We start from the raw sequence: 19,872 nt of genomic DNA, 5'->3' as shown, positions 1-19,872 counted from the left end.
TTGATTCGGAGTCTCTCGACGTTTTGCAAATGATCTGCGTTGGGATCTCTAGAAGATAAGGAATCCGGCTGACGATTAGCTTCGGAATCTCGCGAAGAATTGCTTCAGAATCATTCGACGTTTCGTTTCAGAATACATCGACGGTTTGCTTCAGAATTTCTCATATATTTTGTTCAGAGTCCCTTAACGAAATTTTTTTGGAACCATTCGACGATTTGTTTTGAAATCCTTTGATGATTTGCATAGGAATCCCTCAACGATTTGCTCCAACATCCTTGGAGGATTCCTTTCGGGATCGCTGGAGGATGAAGGATGAAGGATTAATTCGGAGTCGCTCGACGATTTGCTTCGAAGTCCTTCGACGGATTGCTTCGGAATCCTTCGACGATATGCGTCTTCATCCCTGGAACATTGTTCAAGAAATACCTGGAACCATCATATTGGAATTCCTGGAGGGTTTTCGACGAAATCTCTGGAATATTCCCCTTCAAATTCCTGAAATAAAAAATATAAAGGGGCTATAGCCCCCCCTAGGCATCGGAGGTAGTTACGCCAATGCTTATACCTATATATGCTTAGATTGGTATGGGAAATTTACATTGGAAACTAGTCGACCCGGCAGACGTTGTCCTGCATAGTAGGCGAAAATGCGCGTTGTGAACTGCCCATGCGAAATTTCCATACGAATCTTTATTTTAGTTTTTCACGATTTACTCAACCTAACTCGTGATTTTAGCATAAGGAAATATCATATAAACCCGTCGGAAACGATAACGAACATATCTGCTGAAGAAATGAAGAAAATCCATCCAGCCGTTTTTGAGTTATGCGGATACGAACACAGACCATTTCATTTTTATTATATAGAAAGATATAGAAAGTAAGTAATGGACCAGAAACAAAAGGGTGCCGACAACCGACCACCTTCCCCTATATACAAGGACTATAACTTCCAGGAGATGTAATGGAAATAATTTATCACGTATCAAAGCTTTGAGAAGCAAAAAACGCTACAACCACAACTGTTAATCATAAGTCCCGGAACTTAAGAAAAGCTTGGACAATCAAAAATATTTAAAAACTATCTTACAGTTTCTTTTGGTCTTAAAGGAGCTGTAATGCACATTGTTGGATACATAATGAAACTTTGAACAACGGAAGAAGCTTTCAAAGCAGCTGTAGTCCTGAAAAGTTTAGTAGATGAAGAATGATGTAGAATGTATTAAAAATATCTTACGATGTATAATGACCCTCCATGAGCCTACCATTGAAGGCCGAGTCATTACAAAGTATTCAATCTTCTAACCAAGAGAACTTGGAATACTCAAAAATGTTTAATGTCCCTGCTGACCCATCAAGAAAAATTGTTTACAGGCTCAATTAAAACACTATATATGAACATATAAATATGAAGCTCACACCGAATTTGTAAACAAAAAGTTCTATTCTTTCTTCCTTCCTTCCAGTGTATTGTTTTCTGGTCTGAGGCCCACCCCTTCTCCTCTTCCTATAACATTTTAAAGGGGGATCTCAATAAACATTTTTAAAACTTTGCGCCTGACGCCGACGCGTGTGCGTGCGCGAACGCGTCAAAGTACTCGTGAAGCAGAATATCAGCAATATATCAGCAGAATATCAGAAAATCTTTTGTCTTGGACGCGTTCGTGTACGCACACGCGTCAGTATGTTATCGGCCTTAGACTTTCAACCAGTTTTACTAGCTTTTACTCGAGTTTACTCAAATTTGTCAGACACACACAAATTTGCTGCAGCAACCAGCCCGACAATCAAACTAGAGCTTCCCAGAATGGCAAAGCTGAGTTGAGGAAATCTGAGCTTGTTGTCATAATACCCTACGTTTCTTTACAATTTGCACAACAAGCTAAATAGTCGCGTTGTCACGAAGCATGCATATTGTTAAATCATTCACTTGTGCTTTTAGACCCCAGTCATATGAGTAAACTGCAAATCTACATTCATTCAAAAAAGAAATCGACCTTCCAAACCTCTACATTCCACAGCAGAACCTAATCAGCGTCGTTCCCAAGCATAGCGCTCTGATTTGCGCCCGGCCGTTTTCCGCGTACTTCCTCCATCTGCACCGCCAATCACTGTCCCATTCACCGGGCACACACTCAATAATTTATGCTTCATCCCAATCATATATCAAACTAACATAATCACAGGTAAACCGCGGCAATATTGTACCACACGCAACGGCCCCGGCCGACGCAAACCAAGACGATGATCATCATAGGTAGGGTAAAGGAATAACACAATCGCTGCTGGTTGTATTCGAATCCTTCTCTTTTGATCTTCATCTTCGCGCGATGAAGCGACTAGAGGAACGCGGCGATCGTCGCGTTGTTCTTCGCACTCAGCGCCGCATGTGCCTCAAGTGCCCCCAACCCAATGTCAGACAGGGCTCATGCTCATCTTCCTATCTCGTCTCTATGCTCGCTTGCGTGCGGCATTCTTACCGGAAGCTATCAAAATTCTTTCCCTTTCTTGTTCACTTGTGCGCCTTTTCGAGAGGTTTTTCGTGAACAGGAATGAGCTTACCCGAGCCCGCCGGGCAAGTCTCATTCGACTGGCACATATTTTCTCTAACAAATCAAATCTGGATGGTAGGCACGAAATTTAGTTTTCAATGTTTCAAATGGAATGGCATTTCTCAATAAATCTATTAAAGTTAAGTTATGGTTATTTTTTTTTCGCTCTCTTGTTTTAATTATCACCAATGAAAGGGTTCAAATCGCTATGAATTACATAATTTCGGTCGTGCTAAAACAGAACGAATTAAGAAGTGTCGATTTTTTTACGCGAATTGATCAATGGATACATTTGACATTATTCTCTCCCTGGTCGAACCGGCTAACATACTCATAGAATTAGCGTATTTATTGGCTGAACTAGAGATTTGTAGTTTATTCGTTATGGCATTCGATAATATCGTTTTATCTTGTTTTACCAAAGATGTACCGGAAGGCTATTATTTCACTCCAAAATCGAACTTTGTTTAGTAGGCTCGAAGACCCATGGTGTTATATACCAATCAACTTATCTTTTCGAGCTGAACAAATGTCTGACTGTCCGTGTGTGTGTACACAAAAACCGAAAAACATGAGCCAACTTTTCGACGTATAATTACGTCCTTAGGTAAGATGGGAGTCATTCCAAAGTTTCAAATTTGGTACCGTCACGAAAAGAGGTCAGGAAGTAAGATCCCATAACTCAGCCGTTTTTAAACGGTTTCTGAAGATTTTAGTATGAATCGATCAGTAAACTCTCTAAGATTTTATACAACTCTTGCAAAAGATTAATTCAATGCTTTTAACTATTGAAAAATTCAATTTCGTCAGGCTGTGTTGAAATTTTACTGGTAAATCAAATTGCCTATCGTCCTATTCGTAATTCTACGTTCAATTTACGGGCGTGGCTTTGTACAACCTTCTACTTTTTATATAGTAATTCTTATCCGACTTTATCGCAACAATTTGCATTCGTTGCGCGGCATACCATAGTTGATAACTATTGAAAATTACGGGTAACGCTACAATAGATCTAATAATTGGTCGCAGTGGCACACCCGAACAGGAAAAAAACTATTGAAAACAATCACGATCGGTCATTGCATTCAAAAGTTTTGAAGAAAATGATGGTGTGTGAACCCTATTAGTTGGTTGTTTCGCTATATGTACAGCGTTTTCAAGAACCGTAAGGTAGGTAGGCACGCTAAGGCGAAACTAAACGATTGAATCGAGGAAGGCATCGTCACCGCTAGGTGGATTAATCTAGGTTTGTTCGATTAATGAATAGGGTTCGGTAATGAATAGGAAAGTGTCTCCGGTTGTGAGCCTAGTTGTGATTTTTGCTTATAATTTGCTCAATATTATGCAGTTATATATGCAGATGCACCAAGCTGAAGACCTTAGGTAGCTGTTCTCCGAAGTAACTACAGTCGGCTCTCCACATCTCGATATTGAAGGGCCCATCGAGATTTGAAGAAGTATTTAAAAATTGTACTAGATCGAAAAACGACAACAAACTAAATGTCATTTCTTATTTCTGATGTTTTTGTCATTGCCCAAAGATGGTCTAGTACCTAAGAACAGGGAGAATGAATCTCAACTAAATAATATCCCATTTTCAAATCATTTATCATTACATAATCATTTTCCCTAAATCTTTGGAGAATGATCCATAAAAAACTATATTTTCATCCATAAAACTTCAAATTTGCGCAATTTTTATCGTGATGATCCAAAATTTCAGTAATATGATCCATAATTTTTGTGATACTTACTTGATACTTGATGGGCTCCACTGGACTCGATCCTGGGCCAATCGCTTCCAGTCGCCCTGAACATTGAGCGCCCTCAGGTCCTCTTCGACTGCAAAAAGCCATCGTGTACGCGGCCTTCCACGAAGCCTGCGGCCTCTTCCGGGTTTTCTACTAAATATTATCTTCGCTTGACGTTCTTCCGGCATACGGACAACGTGCCCAGCCCACCGTAGTCTGCCGTGTTGTATAAGCTTAATAATATCCAGACTTTTATACACCTGGTACAATTCGTGATTCATGCGACGCCGCCAGGTACCGTTTTACTGTTTACCGCCGAGTATTGTCCGCAGCACTTTACGCTCAAACACTCCGAGAGCTCTCCGATCAGCCTCCTAACGTCCATGTCTCATGGCCGTATAAAGCCACCGGAAGAATCAGAGTAGTATACAGCGCGAGTTTTGTTTTCGTTTGCAGACTACGGAACTTAAGCTGGTTACGAAGTCCGTAATAAGCCCTATTTGCAGCTGCAATACGCCTTTTCACCTCGCGGGTAATATCATTATCGCACGTCACTAATGTTCCAAGATACACAAAATCTTCTACCACTTCAAATTTTTCACCATCTAGCACCATTTCACTACCACCACCACTAATGAACCCACGTTGATTGCCAGCGACCATGTACTTCGTTTTGCTGGTATTGATCGTGAGTCCAATCCTCGCTGTCTCCCTCTTAAAAGGCACAAAAGCCTCTTCCACGGCACGGCGATCAATTCCGATAATATCGATATCGTCCGCAAATCCCAGGAGCATATGCGATTTTGTGATAATGGTACCGCTTCTTTGCACACCAGCTCTCCTAATCACTCCCTCGAACGTTATATTGAACAGTAGATTCGAGAATGCATCACCCTGCTTTAATCCATCTAAGCTAAGGTAACAAATGACGTCGATATTTCATCCGCAACCCTTACACTTGATTTCGATCCGTCCAACGTTATACGAATCACCCGTATCAGTTGCGTCGAAAAACCATGTTCAAGCATAATTTGCCATAATTTATTGCGTTTCACTGAATCGTACGCCGCATTGAAATCAATAAACTGATGGTGTGTCTGCAAATTGTACTCCCGGAATTTATCAAGGATTTGTCTCAGGTTAAACATTTGATCCGTCGTTGATAGGCCCTCACGAAAACCTGCCTGGTATTCGCCGACTCTTCAAGCGGTCTCAATCTGTTGAACAGAATACGGGACTTAATTTTGTACGCCGAATTAAGGAGGGTTATTCCTCGATAATTGGCGCACTCCAGTCTGCGCCATTTCTTAAGGAGATGGTAAATGAGGCCGTCCAACCAGGTAGCAGGCAATTCCTCGTCTTCCCATATGTGCAGGACTTCATTAAGCTGCTCACTGCCATGTTTGAGAAGTTCAACCGGGAGCTGGTCCTTCCCCGCAGCCTTATTGTTTTTCAGCTCTTCGATAGCTTTTTGAACCTCATCTAGTGTAGGTGACACCACAGCTTGTCCATCGTCGCTAATATTTATTCTGTTCACCGATGTACCGTCACTTACACTATTTAACAAAGTCTCGAAGTGTTGCTTCCACCTGGCACCCACGAAGTGTTGCTTCCACCTGCTCTTGCTTCCTTGTACCGGACTCTATTCGATCGAGTACCCGACACCAACATCCGGCTTTTGGCAACGTTCTTCTCGTCTGTCATTCATACACCACATCGAACCAACCCGTCATGGGTCGCCTTTGTGCAGTGCCTACTACTTCTCGCGCTGTTGTCCTCATTGCTCCATGGATGGACTCCCATAGATCGTTGATGTGCCGATGGCCTAGATCCGGAGAACGTGAATTCAGAGCCGTGGAGCCCACAACCAACACTCTCTGTGTTGTGTTGGTTGTGGGGTCCACGGCTCTGAATTCACGTTCTCCGGATCTAGGCCATCGGACTTCTTAAATAGCGGTCACGTTCACTCTAGCCTTCTGCCGTTCACGAGCCAGAGGCCTCACTTGTCCAGGTTCATTTAGGGTCCTGACATTCCAGGTACCGAGTTTCCAATCATAGTCCTTATTTCGTTGCTGGGTCGGTTGCCAAAAATAACGTTCTCTTTTTCTTCTATCTTCATTTTTGTGGTATTTGAGAGGCTTCAGTAAGCTACCTTACCGGGGTCGCGTTACCTGGTTGGGCTGCCACCTTAGGTATTGCTGACGCGATACAGCATTTCGTCAGCCGCTGGGTACCAGACAGACGCTGTTTGAGCCGCACCTCCTGGTGAACAGACGCTCGAGGCATACCTTTTCACTTTAGCTGATGTCAGAAGGACAACAGTGCCCAGTAGACGGGACCAAAAACAAAAGGTTGTCAAATTCTACGGGGCACCCCTCAGGATTGTGCCTTTGGGTGAAAAAATCAATCTCTGAAAATCTCAGCTCAATCGCTTGTTGCATAAGCTGGCGCATTTAATTTGAAGTTTGTATGGTGGTTTCAGCCAAAATGCATAGGAAAATACACCTTCGTCACTCTTTCGTTCAGGAAATTGGTTCGGTATGCCCGATTGAGCTCAGAATTGCAACAAAGACCGTTGATATGTTAAAGATCAATTCCACGGAACTTTTCCATAGTTTATATTAGGGGTTACGTTATGCACTTTGGAATTGATTGATTGCCATGAAAAACATACGCATGCCATCAAAGGTGCCTGCGATGTGTGGTTTCGCGCGCGCTCAAACATATGCAGAGAAACGCGCGCCACACTGCCGTTGGACGCATAAATGTCACATGTTACATTTTAGCATTTTTGAGGTTTTAATGTCTAACGTCATAATTTGATACGTGTTTTTGAAATATTTTGTCAAAACATAGGTTTTATTCTAGAAAACTCGAAAAAAATCTGAAGTCAATTTGTCACATTCGAACAAATGGACGCATACTTGTCACACCGGGATAAATGGACGCATATTTGTCACACTAAAAAAAAAGAGATATAACAATCACATAAAAAGACACATAGCACTGCGTGATGTGTCCTGAGGTCCGTTCATAAAATATACCATGCTTTTAAGGTCATCTACAATCCACGTAAATAATTTAGAATGGTGGCTGGTAAGTATGCAAGGTCTTTCCCTACTTTCAGAATTTATATGGACGGTTGTCCATGAAAGAAGAGGGGAGGTATTATATTGTCCAGAACCTAACGTGAATAAGAGAATGAAACTGTGACATAATTAAAATATTCAAGGACCATAAAAATGTGATAAAGAGGAACCCTTTAGCAAACCCGATTTTTTTTTTGTAAAACTCAATTATTGTGACATGTTATGGCGATAAAATTTATTCAAAGTATGAAACAAGAACAAAAATTAATCAGGACCTTCTTGCTTCGTCGGACGATCAATGAAAAACGATTTTTCCTCTTCGGTAACAACAGGTTGAACCACTTTCATTAAAGAAGTTTTCTTTTCTGCTTCAATTACTTGAGGAGCATTTTGCCAACGTACATTTGTATCAAATCAAAAGAGGATGAATCCCTTACAACCAACATTAATTCCTTCTTGGAAAACAACTAGCAGTATTTAAGGTCTTTACTGTTGATATCGTATCCAAGTTCATAACGACTTTTTTTCAAACACCACTTTTCGCATGGAATCCACGTACGGGCGTGGCTTGCAGTGGTTTATCGCATACTCCAAAACGGTGAGCATTGAAGAAGTCAGTTGCTTGCATATCAAGTACGTCAACATTGTTCTTTGCATTGCCAACCACAGACTTAAAGTTTTTATAACTGACGTCACGTTCATGGCGCATTTTAGAATCAAACGCCGCATGGAAAAGTCAGCGGCTTTAAACGTATGTCCCGATTCAAAGCTCTCTAACAATATGCGCTCGACTTGAATTTCATTACTGTTTATGAGTAGGGTAATGTGATGGAATAAATTTCAGTTCTTATTTTGCGAACAACAATTATCCGACCAAAAGATAATTGTCTTCAGGACAGCGTACTTCATATTAACTTTGAAGAAACAGAGTTTAGCTCTAAGGATTTCGTTGGCTGTGCGACTGACTCGGACCAAATGCACGCAGACAATGGGAATGCTCGTATGTAGGGACAAACAGGCTCAAAGCTTTCATTAAAGACCAGCAGCCTTTACGAGAAAATAATGCTCTTGAAGCAATCCAACCGTGGAAGCCATATGACCTAGAAAATAAGTTCTTAACTTACAAATAATTGAGAAATTTTTGCAAATCCACAGAAAAAAACTGCTTCACCTGGTAGCACTTTGTCAAAATCATCTCGATAAGGCTCGATGCCCACGTAGCGTCATTTCAACGCAGAGTGCACGTGGCGTCAAAAAGACGCAGGTGTGCACTGGGAAAAAGCGGTAACGCAGCGTCACCACGCCGATGCACACCAGCGTTAGTTTAACGCTGCGTGCACGTGGCGTTGAAAAACCGCTACGTGGGCATCGGCCCTAAGACAATCGTGATTCCTTTGGACGTTAAAGATGTAGTGCATGTCCTTTTCCCGGGCAAGGAAACTACGCCACTGCCGCTAAAAACCGGTTATGGAACGTTTGCCGGCTTCGCAAACAGAAAACGATCACCTATTTCTTTTTTAAATCAAACCCGAGGAAGTCCTCTTCCGATTCCCACTACTGGATTGTCTGTACTGGATATTCCATTCCCGGTTCCACTTCTAACGACAGCAAAAATCACACCAAAGAAATACAATCGTCGCTTGAGAAATGTAAAAACAAATTAACAACAACTATGTCACAGTTCACGGTGTGACAAATATGCGTACGTTTTCCGCCTGACCAGTGAATTTCGCGGCATAAGTGTCACATTCGTGATTTGATAGAAAAAACGTGGAAAAAATAGTTGTTTTTGGCAATGTTTCAGTCCGGCCCAACGAATATGAATATTCTTTTATAGTTTATTGCGTTAAAGTCAATAAAAAAGCGAAATTTTGCGATAATAGGATGAATGCATTTTGAAACTTCAAATGCGTTTTTCTCATTTTTCTCGTTTGTAACATGTGACATTCATGCGTCCGACGGCAGCACAGCACATATCTAAGCCACCTTTGATAACATGTGCACTTTTTTCATGACAATCAATGAATTCCAAAGTGCACAGCCCAACTTCTAATAAATCATCCGAAACTTTATGAAAAAGCCATTTAATCATCTTACAATGTTCTGTGGAATTGATCTTTAACATATCAACTGCCTTTGTTGCAATTCTGAGCTCAATCGGGCATACCGAACCTGAACGAAAGAGTGACGGAGGTGTATTTTCCTATGCATTTTGGCTGAAACCACCATACAAACTTCAAATTAAATGCGCCAGCTTATGCAACAAGCGATTGAGCTACAATTTTCAGATTGACTTTTTTACCCAAAGGCACAATCCTGGGGGGTGCCCCGTAGAATTCGACAACTTTTTTTTCTCCCCATACAAGACTGGGCCACTCTAGTGCCCAGGCTGAACTTCCAGCTTCGTACACAACCCTTAGCTGGTGGTCTTTTGTCATCGGTCGATCCGTGGAAGCGTGAGATAGGAACTTGTGGGGACCAGAGCTATGTTGGGCGATCCTTCCTTGATGTCAACCCACCATTTTGCAATTCTATGGTTATTAACTGCAATGTTCCAAAGCCAATCTCTTATTTTTGCGTGCATGTATCTTGAGACTAAAACGATGAAGCCCAAGGAAGTTAAGAAAAACTTTCTAACCCAGACCGGGAATCGAAACCCAGCCCGCTTCACCATAGTGAAGCGAAACACTTTCGCGAACTATTGATGCAACATCGACTGTAACATTTATATTTAACTTTACGGCTACTTTAAACGAGTTTATTCGTTGCCCAACGTTTCAACACGGGGATTGTGTCTTCCTCGAGGGGTTATTAATTGTATCGTTTCACGTCAAACGTTTGGTCTGAATTGTTTCATCTAGTTACATGATTACACAACACTACAAATAGTCATATCACAGTAGTGGCAAATCACGCTATTTAAATTTTAACGAATTGAATGATAGAATGATTGATTTCATAAAAGCTATGTGAGGAATTTTCATTAAAAAACAGGCGGTGCCTCAAGTTATGCAAAGGTCTGAAGGGGTACCATTCATGAAAAAGGTTGAGAACCGCTGATTTACAAGGTTTGAAAGTCATCCAAGAACTCTTTGAAGAATAGAAGAATAGACCTACGGATCAACCAGTGTAACGATGCTGAACTTCTCACTTGTGACTTCTATCGAAATATCCCTATTGTGGGTAATAGAAGCACAATTGGTACTTTATAATTATTTTCGAGCTTTGTTGTAGGTCATCCAAAAATTGCTTGGAGTATAGACCTACGGATCAACCAGTAGCCAACCAGTAGTTTGCAGAACTCGCTGGAACACAGCAGGGATGTTACGACTACGCGGATTTGGCGTGGATTTACATCACAATTGTTAGGCTCCGCACGGATTCGGCGCAGATTTAGTTTTAGGTGAAAATTTAATAAATAAAATGCTAGATCTGAGGACGTTTATTTGAAAATTACGTTTACGTCTCTCTAGTCGTTAGTAAATGTTGTTGAGAACTAAATTTACGTTTGAAGTCTATTACTCACATTATTTTTCGAATATTTGCAAGTCCTTACTGATCTGCCGTTGGACGCATAAATGTCACATGTTACATTTTAACATTTTTGAGGTTTTGATGTCTAGCGTCATAATTTGATACGTGTTTTTGAAATATTTTGTCAAAACATAGGTTTTATTCTAGAAAACTCGAAAAAATTCTGAAGTCAATTTGTCACATTCGAACAAATGGACGCATACTTGTCACACCGGGATAAATGGACGCATATTTGTCACACTAAAAAAAGAGATATAACAATCACATAAAAAGACACATAGCACTGCGTGATGTGTCCTGAGGTCCGTCCATAAAATATACCATGCTTTTAGGGTCATCTACAATCCACGTAAATAATTTAGAATGGTGGCTGGTAAGTATGCAAGGTCTTTCCCTACTTTCAGAATTCATATGGACGGTTGTCCATGAAAGAAGAGAGGAGGTATTATATTGTCCAGAACCTCTCCAAATATAACGTGAATAAGAGAATGAAACTGTGGCATAATTAAAATATTCAAGGACCATAAAAATGTGATAAAGAGGAACCCTTTAGCAAACCCGTTTTTTTTTTGTAAAACTCAATTATTGTTATGGCGACAAAATTTATTCAAAGTATGAAACAAGAACAAAAATTAATCAGGACCTTCTTGCTTCGTCGGACGATCAATGAAAAACGATTTTTCCTCTTCGGTAACAACAGGTTGAACCACTTTCATTGAAGAAGTTTTCTTTTCTTCTTCAATTCCTTGAGGCACATTTTGCCAACATACATTTGTATCAAATCAAAAGAGGATGAATCCATTACAACCAACATTAATTCCTTCTTGGAAAACAACTAGCAGTATTTAAGGTCTTTACTGTTGATATTGTTTGCGTATCCAAGTTCATAACGACTTTTTTTCAAACACCACTTTTCGCATGGAATCCACGTACGGGCGTGGCTTGCAGTGGTTTATCGCATACTCCAAAACGGTGAGCCTTGAAGAAGTCAGTTGCTTGCATATCAAGTACGTTAACATTGTTCTTTGCATTGCCAACCACAGACTTGAAGTTTTCATAACTGACGACACGTTCATGGCGCATTTTGGAATCAAACGCCGCATGGAAAAATTCAGCGGCCTTTAACGTATGTCCCGATTCAAAGTTCTCCAACAATATGAGCTCGACTTGAATTTCATCACTGTGTAGGGTAATGTGATGGAATAAATTCCGGTTCTTATTTTGCGAACAACAATTATCCGACCAAAAGATAATTGTCTTCAGGACAGCGTACTTCATATTAACTTGTCGTTGGCTGCACCTTTTACGAGAAAATAATGCTCTTGAAGCAATCCAACCGTGGAAGCCATATGACCTAGAAAATAAGTTCTTAACTTACAAATAATTGAGAACTTTTTTCAAATCCACAGAAAAAAAACTGCTTCACCTGGTGGCACTTTGTCAAAATCATCTCGATAAGACAATCGTGATTCCTTTGGACGTTGAAGATGTAGTGCATGTCCTTGTCCCGGGCAAGGAAACTACGCCACTGCCTCTAAAAACCGGGTGTTCAACCTCTTGGACCGGTAATGGAACGTTTGCCGGCTCCGCAAACAGAAAACGATCACCTGTTTCTTTTTTTAAATCGAACCCGAGGAAGTCCTCTTCCGATTCCGCGCCACTGGATTGTCTGTATTGGATATTCCATTCCCGGTTCCACTTCTACCGACAGCAAAAAATCACACCAAAGAAATACAATCGTCGCTCGCGAAATGTAAAAACAAATTAACAACAACTATCTCTCAGTTTCAGTTCACGGTGTGACAAATATGCGTACATTTTTCGCGTGACCAGTGAATTTCGCGGCATAAGTGTCACATCCGGGGTTTGATAGAAAAAACGTGGAAAAAATAGTTGTTTTTGGCAATTTTTCAGTCCGGCCCAACGAATATGAATATTCTTTTATAGTTTATTGCGTTAAAGTCAATAAAAAGGCGAAATTTTGCGATAATAGGATGAATGCATTTTGAAACTTCAAATGCGTTTTTCTCATTTTTCTCGTTTGTAACATGTGACATTTATGCGTCCGACGGCAGTGATTGGCGCATACATTATTTTCTTGAGCATTCTGTAAACAAATATTTTACACTTTTTGTAGGGCGCTGTTGTCAATTTTATTTGACACATAAAAAATATGTCTATTGAAGGACATGAACTCTTATTTTTTATATCGTCAATTTTGTCGTAATTACGAGATATTTGTCAGTTTCTGATTGATTATTCTTTATACAATGAACTACATAGCATGATATATCATATCATTTTTAGGAAGTTTTTTCGTCAGGAATTCTCCCATATTTAGTGTTATTTTATAATGCTTTTATAGCATTCATCCAAAACGAATAAGGGTTTATACAACAATTGGACACACAAACATAATTTCAGGTATTTTTTTTGCGATATTATCGGACAACTCCGATGGTATTTTCACAGGAATACCAACAAAAAAAAAATGACGAAGAAACCTCTTGAGGAATTGTACAGCCTAAAGAGGATTTCTGCAGCATTTAAGCACCGAAAAATTATAAAGCAATTTTTGAAGAAATTTCTGCGAAAATTCTTGGAGCGGTGACCACAGGAATTACTGTTGAAAAAATCCGATGGTATGTCGCCTTGAATTTATGAAAAAAAAAATCCAGGAAGGTTGTCCGCAAGAATTCACCAAAGATTAATGTCTGCAGAAGTTTTCAGATGAATTCATGGAGGAATTGCCGAATGTATTCCTGTTAGATTTTTTTGCTGAGATTCCCAGAGAAATTTCCGCAAGAATTCACGTTGTGATTTCCTCAGAAATTCCTGTAGCGATGATCACAGGAATTTCTGTAAAAATTCTCAAAACTTGTTCCTTGATTTTAATGAATACCCTTAGGAACGAGTGTGGCAACCCCTTCTCCTCGTTCGAGACTTTATCAAGTTCTTCTTCATTATTTTTTCTTTCACCCACGACTGGGTCATTGCCGCCTCGCAGCTTAGTGTTCATTAAGCACTTCCACAGTTATTACCTGCGAGGTTTCTAAGCCAAGTTAGCATTTTTGCATTTGTATGTATATTAGAGTGGGGCGTCATGGTCATTTTTTCAAATCAATGGTTTTTCGAAGCCATTCTGGGTCTTGAACAACTATGCAGAATTTGGGACCGATTGGTTGCTTCCTCGCTTTCCGCATCGCGTTTGAAATTAGTATGGAAATTAGTATGGGAGAACGTATATTTTTGCATTTCTACTACTAGAGGTTTCAGTTCATCGTAAACCAAGTGGCACATTGTGTTAAAGTATAACCCAAAGGATGCCGAAAAACTTTGATGATGAAGGCACGTTGCTGGAACGTCCACGAAAAAAGTTATAAAGCTTCGAACATTGAGTGTTCAAACCATATGCAAAAAATCGTTTATTCTGCCAGCACTGGCGTACTACGTAGACCAATAATTTAACTGAGTGTTATTTCAAAATAATTGATCTTATAGGGCTTCAGAGCTAATGGGAGCTATCCGGAATTATTCCACAAAGAAAAAAATCCGACAAGAAGGAAGATGGGTTTTGCCCTTCGATAACCATAGGTTGTCCGGTAGTGCTGGCAGAAACATTGATTTCTTGCATATGGTTTGAACAATCAATTTTCGAAACTTAATAACATTTTTTGTAGACCTTCCAGCTACATACTTTCTTTGGCAAAGTCTTTCGGCATCTTCCAGACTATATGCTAACGTATTGAGTACGCGATTGATGATAAATTGAAGCCGCTAAAAGCAAAAATGTAAAAAAGTACGCTTTCCCATACTAATCTTCATGTACATTTAATACGCGATGCGGCATGCGAGGTCGCAACCAATCGAGCCCATATTTTGCACAGTTGATTGGGGTCCCAAAACGATTCAGGAAAACTTTGATCTCACTTGATCGGACGAAGTTTGCGTTTTTCCATGCAACTGCGCCCCACTCTAGATACATGTATGTCAACGTAAGCTCAGACAGAGCTGCAAATTGCATTTCCTTCGTGTAGCATTCCGAAATCCGAACGAGTTGTTCTCTTGTCAAGTTTACAAACTCAATAGGAGTAAGTTGAGTTTAATTTCAGGGCTTCAGTATAGTTACATCCATTCTAGACCAACATTTGAAAAGGGCGTAACAGCCAAAATTTATTCCTTCTGATTCTTTGTCTACATATATAGCTATATATGTAGACGAGGAATCAGAAGGAATAAATTTTGGCTGTTACGCCCTTTTCAAATGTTGGTCTAGCATTGATAACGAATGATAGTATTTTGATTCGCCAGTTGTTGTTTACTTTATTCCAGCGCTTCGATGTCGTTCTCCAGATTTAACACATTTCGCCTCCATGATGCAATGTCGCATTTCGTGGCCGAACTGTTCGTGTTTGAAACATTGAACGGCGTTCGTGGTAGTCTGGCGAGAATAATGTCGCCATCCAACAACCACGGTCAACAGTGATTTTTGTTTCCGCAACTCTTGAAGCGGAATGGAACCTTCAGCGAATGACAGAAGAAGATGACATTTAAACGGTGTTCTTCTCTTTTCAAATATGTTTGAATGTCACCTAAATCAAAAAGCCTCAAAAAGTAAACCAAAAAGTACAAATTTTATCCGTATTTCATCGCTTGATTCATGAGTGTAGAATTGATTATTGGCGGTTTTTAACGCTTCTATCACAGTAAGAAAGTGTTCCTTGTTGATCATATTTGGATCTTACAACATATTTTCATCCTCAAGGGGAGTTGAACATTTGCAGCATTTGTAGCATCATCAGCAGCAACAGCAGCGGTATTCTGTGTGTTTTGATCCATGGAGATTGGAAGACCAAATTCGTTTTGTGTAGGGACATTCCTCACGGTGTTGTTATCATTTATTGCCATCTCGACGATTGATTGTTCGCACTGCGATGAATGCATTCCGCTTTTCCGCTTCTTCCTTGGTTGAATGAAATTCTATTGCATATGTCCATGTGGTGTCAATAAGCTGTTGTTAACCATAGTTTTGAAATCAATGATGATGAAGATGACGATAGTCGGATTTTACTTTTGTCGTAATTTTTCCGGATCATGGTGGACGACGGTCCAGATTGCACTTTCGCGATATGACTCTGCTTTGGTTTACCCAGAATGAATCTAGGCGGTTAACTTAAAAAAATACGATAACGACGAGTGACTGAAAACGAGGCCTACCACTTGACGGTTTGACTTGTATATAAATGGGAGATTGGGTGATAAACCAGCCAACTACTGAAAATCTCGATAATAAAGATAAAAAAAAACTTTTATATCGAATATCTATGCTAAGAGTGAAATCAGTAGTGATTCAGTTTGGTTGCAAATTTTCGAATACTATTCTAGTTTGAATATGAGCCAAAATAGATCAAACTCACAGGCTTCCCCAGCAGTGTTCTATTCATGTTTGATTGTTTTTCCATTAAATGAAATGATCATGTTGCTGCTGAGGAAGGCGCGGTAAATGCAAAGTGGATTGATCCGTACATAAAATGACGCATTCATGCACCAAAACAATTGAAAAATATTTGAATCTCGTGATTCATTCGTGATTCAAATCTGCAGAAAATAGAACTGAGCGGTATAACAGTTTTAAGCTTTTGAATCTCGACTGTTATAAAAAATGAATCTTTAGTCACTGCTGGGAAAGTGCATGATTCAGATTCATATTCAAACTGACAACCCCGAAGGATTTGAATCATTGCTGATTTTGCTCTAAGCATTCCATGATTTGCTAATAATATTTTTATCTCCTTATTTTCAGGTTTCCACAATGCACCTGGGCACTACAGCAGAACTACTTCACCGACACGCAAGGCACGTGTTAACGTGCGACTGAAAAAAACAGCTTCTGTAACGTTCATCAATCCCGGGAAAGTGCAGTCGCATTCCGCATCCCAACCCGCATTCCATGGTTCTACAGAACGAGAAGGAACTGAAAAAGGGTCTTGGGCCCTCCCTAGGCCCTGGACCACCCCCAGCAGCCGTCGTGACCGATAGTGGGACCACGCCGTCTCCCACCATCGCTGTCACCGATGTGTCCATAATGTCCCCGCCTTCCACACCACACTTATCGTCGTCCTCCACCTCATCATCATCGTCATTATCATCGTCAATTCGAAACAACAATGGACAACCCGTCATCAAACGACAGCGAATTGAAAAGGCGTCCGATGTTGTGGACAGCAGTAACAGCACATCCTCAACCGCTGCGGCTGTTGCAGCCCTTGTCAACTGTGCGGCCAGTTCCAGTGGGAACTCGTCGAACGGATCGTCACTAGGGGCATCTGCCTGTTCCAGTTCAACGTCCTTGTCTTCTTCGCCTCCTACTGCATCTTCTTCATCCTCAGTGTTGTCCGGTTCGTCTTCGAAAATTCTGGACGTCAGCAATGGCAGCACCAGTAGTAGCAGTAGCGGTATTGGGGCGGAAGATATGCTGCTCAAACAGGTTCACGATTACCAGGCGCTGTTCCAGGGCGCCATTGCTAAGCAGTGTTTGTGTGGATTGGAAACCGAGGTGCTGCTGATGTCTTTGCAATCGTACTATGTGTGTTCCGGGAGTAGCTCCCAGGGAATACAGCGGCAGCTGCTACCGATGATTGAGTGGCCGTTTGAGTACCTGCTGAAATTCCTGTCCAACGTGCAGCTGCTGTTCGATACGTACTTGAAGCAGAACATCAAGGGCAACATCTGTTCCGGAGTGATGGATTTGTGTAACTATCTGGTAAGGAGCGAACATCTTCATCCGGACGGGGAGTTTGTGGGAATGAACATCGATGAGATTATAGGATTATGTAATTATAATAACAAGTTTATCAATTACCTATCGGGACGGATACTCTCGTCGTTTCTGATCATAGTCAAAGACGACTTGTATGATCGGTGGTTAGAGAAAATAGTGGCGAATCTGTTTGATTTCAACCAGCTGGATATATTGGCGGTAAAGAAAGTCAACTTTAGTTTGGATGTCATTCAGAGGATAGTGGAGTGGAAAGATGAAACGGAACATCCTTTAGATGATTATATTCAAGGACAGGAGGCCAGTAGTAGTGACGCTGGTCCATCTAGTGCCATGGGATATGATCATCATCAGCCTCATTACCACCAAGTGCCTGCCCCACCGCCTTTGGAGAACAATTACTTTGCAACGCATTACGGCTCCCAGCAATACGGTAGCGATACTGGAGCGAGTAGTATCTTCAGTCCTTCAACATCATCTTCGTCATCAGTTCATCCTGTACCAGTGCATCACAGTAGTTCTTTAAGTCATCCATCAGCCGCCCACCATCCGTCGCTGTCGTCTTCCGGTGGTCTGCTATGCCATATCATCAACCTAACGGACTCGGAAAGTTTCGATACGACAAGTATCAAATGCGAAACGGTCAACAAACTGGGCAAAAAGTGGCCTGCCCTGGTTGAAGTCGTCAGCCGAATGATAAAAGCCCTGTCCGGTTCACAGTCTCAGAATCCGCAAAGCCTAACGGCAATCGCTACCGAAACCTGCATCTTAACGTTCCTCCGGCTGTGGGAGAGCATTATCAGTGTAAAAGCAAACCTCTCCGTGGTAGAAACGCAGCCCTTTCATGCACAGTTGGATCACTTCCAGTTGCTGTTGCTATCCACTAAGAACTCAGTCATCTACAAGCAGATGTTGACACTGTTCAACGAAGCCCTTTGCTACGGAAGTACGCTGGCTTTGCAGGATTTCATTCCTGATGAGGTGGGCAGTTTGGCGCACAATGTAGTTCGGTGTGTTAAGGATCATAGGATACTGGATAAGATGCCCAAATCCACCTACACTAGTCCGCTTGGGTTCATCGGGTACAAAGGAAGCATGATTCGATATCATGATAATCGATTATCTCCCGTGACGGACCAAAATGGCCGAGTGCCTTCAGGGGATGAGCTGGCGGGTGGTAGTAGCGGTACTAGCGACAGTGCAAGTGCCAGCAATAGCGTGGTCACGTGCGGATATGATCGTACTTTGATGCAAAAAATGGCCCTGCTGGTGCTGAAAGCTGTTGCAGTCATAGTCAAGGAAATTCGCTGCGATTCGAGCGATTCCAGCGTTGACAGCAGCGATTTCGATATGCAGGAAATCCAAATGATTGAACGTAGCATCCGGGATGTGGTCAGAAAGCTGGAAACTTTCTTGAAAAATCGGCTAGAGTTCCATCCAGACAACCACTTTAGCAAGGTGCTGATACATCTGTTCGACGATCAGGATGATTACCTGGTGGAGGCAATGGTGTGCACGCTGGACGTCACTTCTGGAATTTCATTCCGGAACAATGCCTTCCCGGAGCTGATCGCCATCCTGAATCCGGTGTACACCTTCATCGAGTTTTCCAACCTCGGCCCGAACATTACCCATCTGTTTCTGGATCTGCTCATCAGCACGGAGACGTGCTTCCTACTGTACCTGTTGCGCTTCCTGAAGTACATCCGCCAGAATTGGTCCATGTTCATGCAGAGCTGCCTGACGTACTCGCAGCACAACAACTACAGCAACGCGAGCACGCTGCTGCAAAGTGTCCGCAATACGAACATCGTTATCAACCCGAACAGCAACAACGTGATCCTGGACAGCGTGATGACGGTGCTGATCAGTTTGCGGTTGCAGATCAGCCGACAGGTGGCGGACGCCATCTTCCCGTACAATATTGGGCCGATTCTGCGGTTGATCGAGAACTGCGAGAGCTTGTACGAGGGCAATGAGTTGAGCTGAGGTGAGTACCGAAACGGAAGGAATGAGTGGTCAGAGAACGAAACGAAAGTTTCCTAGCGCAGGATAGAATGTTAAGTTAAGCAGAGGGTATTTATGAATAAGCTGGTTTTTGACAAGTGAATAAAACATTATTTGTAAGTTGGAGCCTATTTAATATGCATAAATTTGATTTAAAAACA

General features: G+C 41.4%; 1 protein-coding gene across 1 annotated transcript in view; it reads left to right on the top strand.

Moving 5' to 3' along the window:
• The window catches only part of LOC134225571 (protein lines), a 36,207-nt gene extending 16,335 nt beyond the window's left edge, over positions 1–19,872 (top strand). The window contains exon 2 of the mRNA XM_062705755.1: positions 16,730–19,872. Coding sequence (XP_062561739.1) covers positions 16,877–19,693 — 2,817 coding nt within the window. The 5' untranslated portion in view covers positions 16,730–16,876 and the 3' untranslated portion in view covers positions 19,694–19,872. The remainder of the gene's footprint in view (positions 1–16,729) is intronic.

Source organism: Armigeres subalbatus, chromosome 3 (assembly GCF_024139115.2).
Source record: "Armigeres subalbatus isolate Guangzhou_Male chromosome 3, GZ_Asu_2, whole genome shotgun sequence".
Lineage (NCBI taxonomy): Eukaryota > Metazoa > Arthropoda > Insecta > Diptera > Culicidae > Armigeres > Armigeres subalbatus.
The sequence above is the reverse complement of the archived record's forward strand: the minus strand, read 5'-3'. Positions and strand labels throughout refer to the sequence as shown.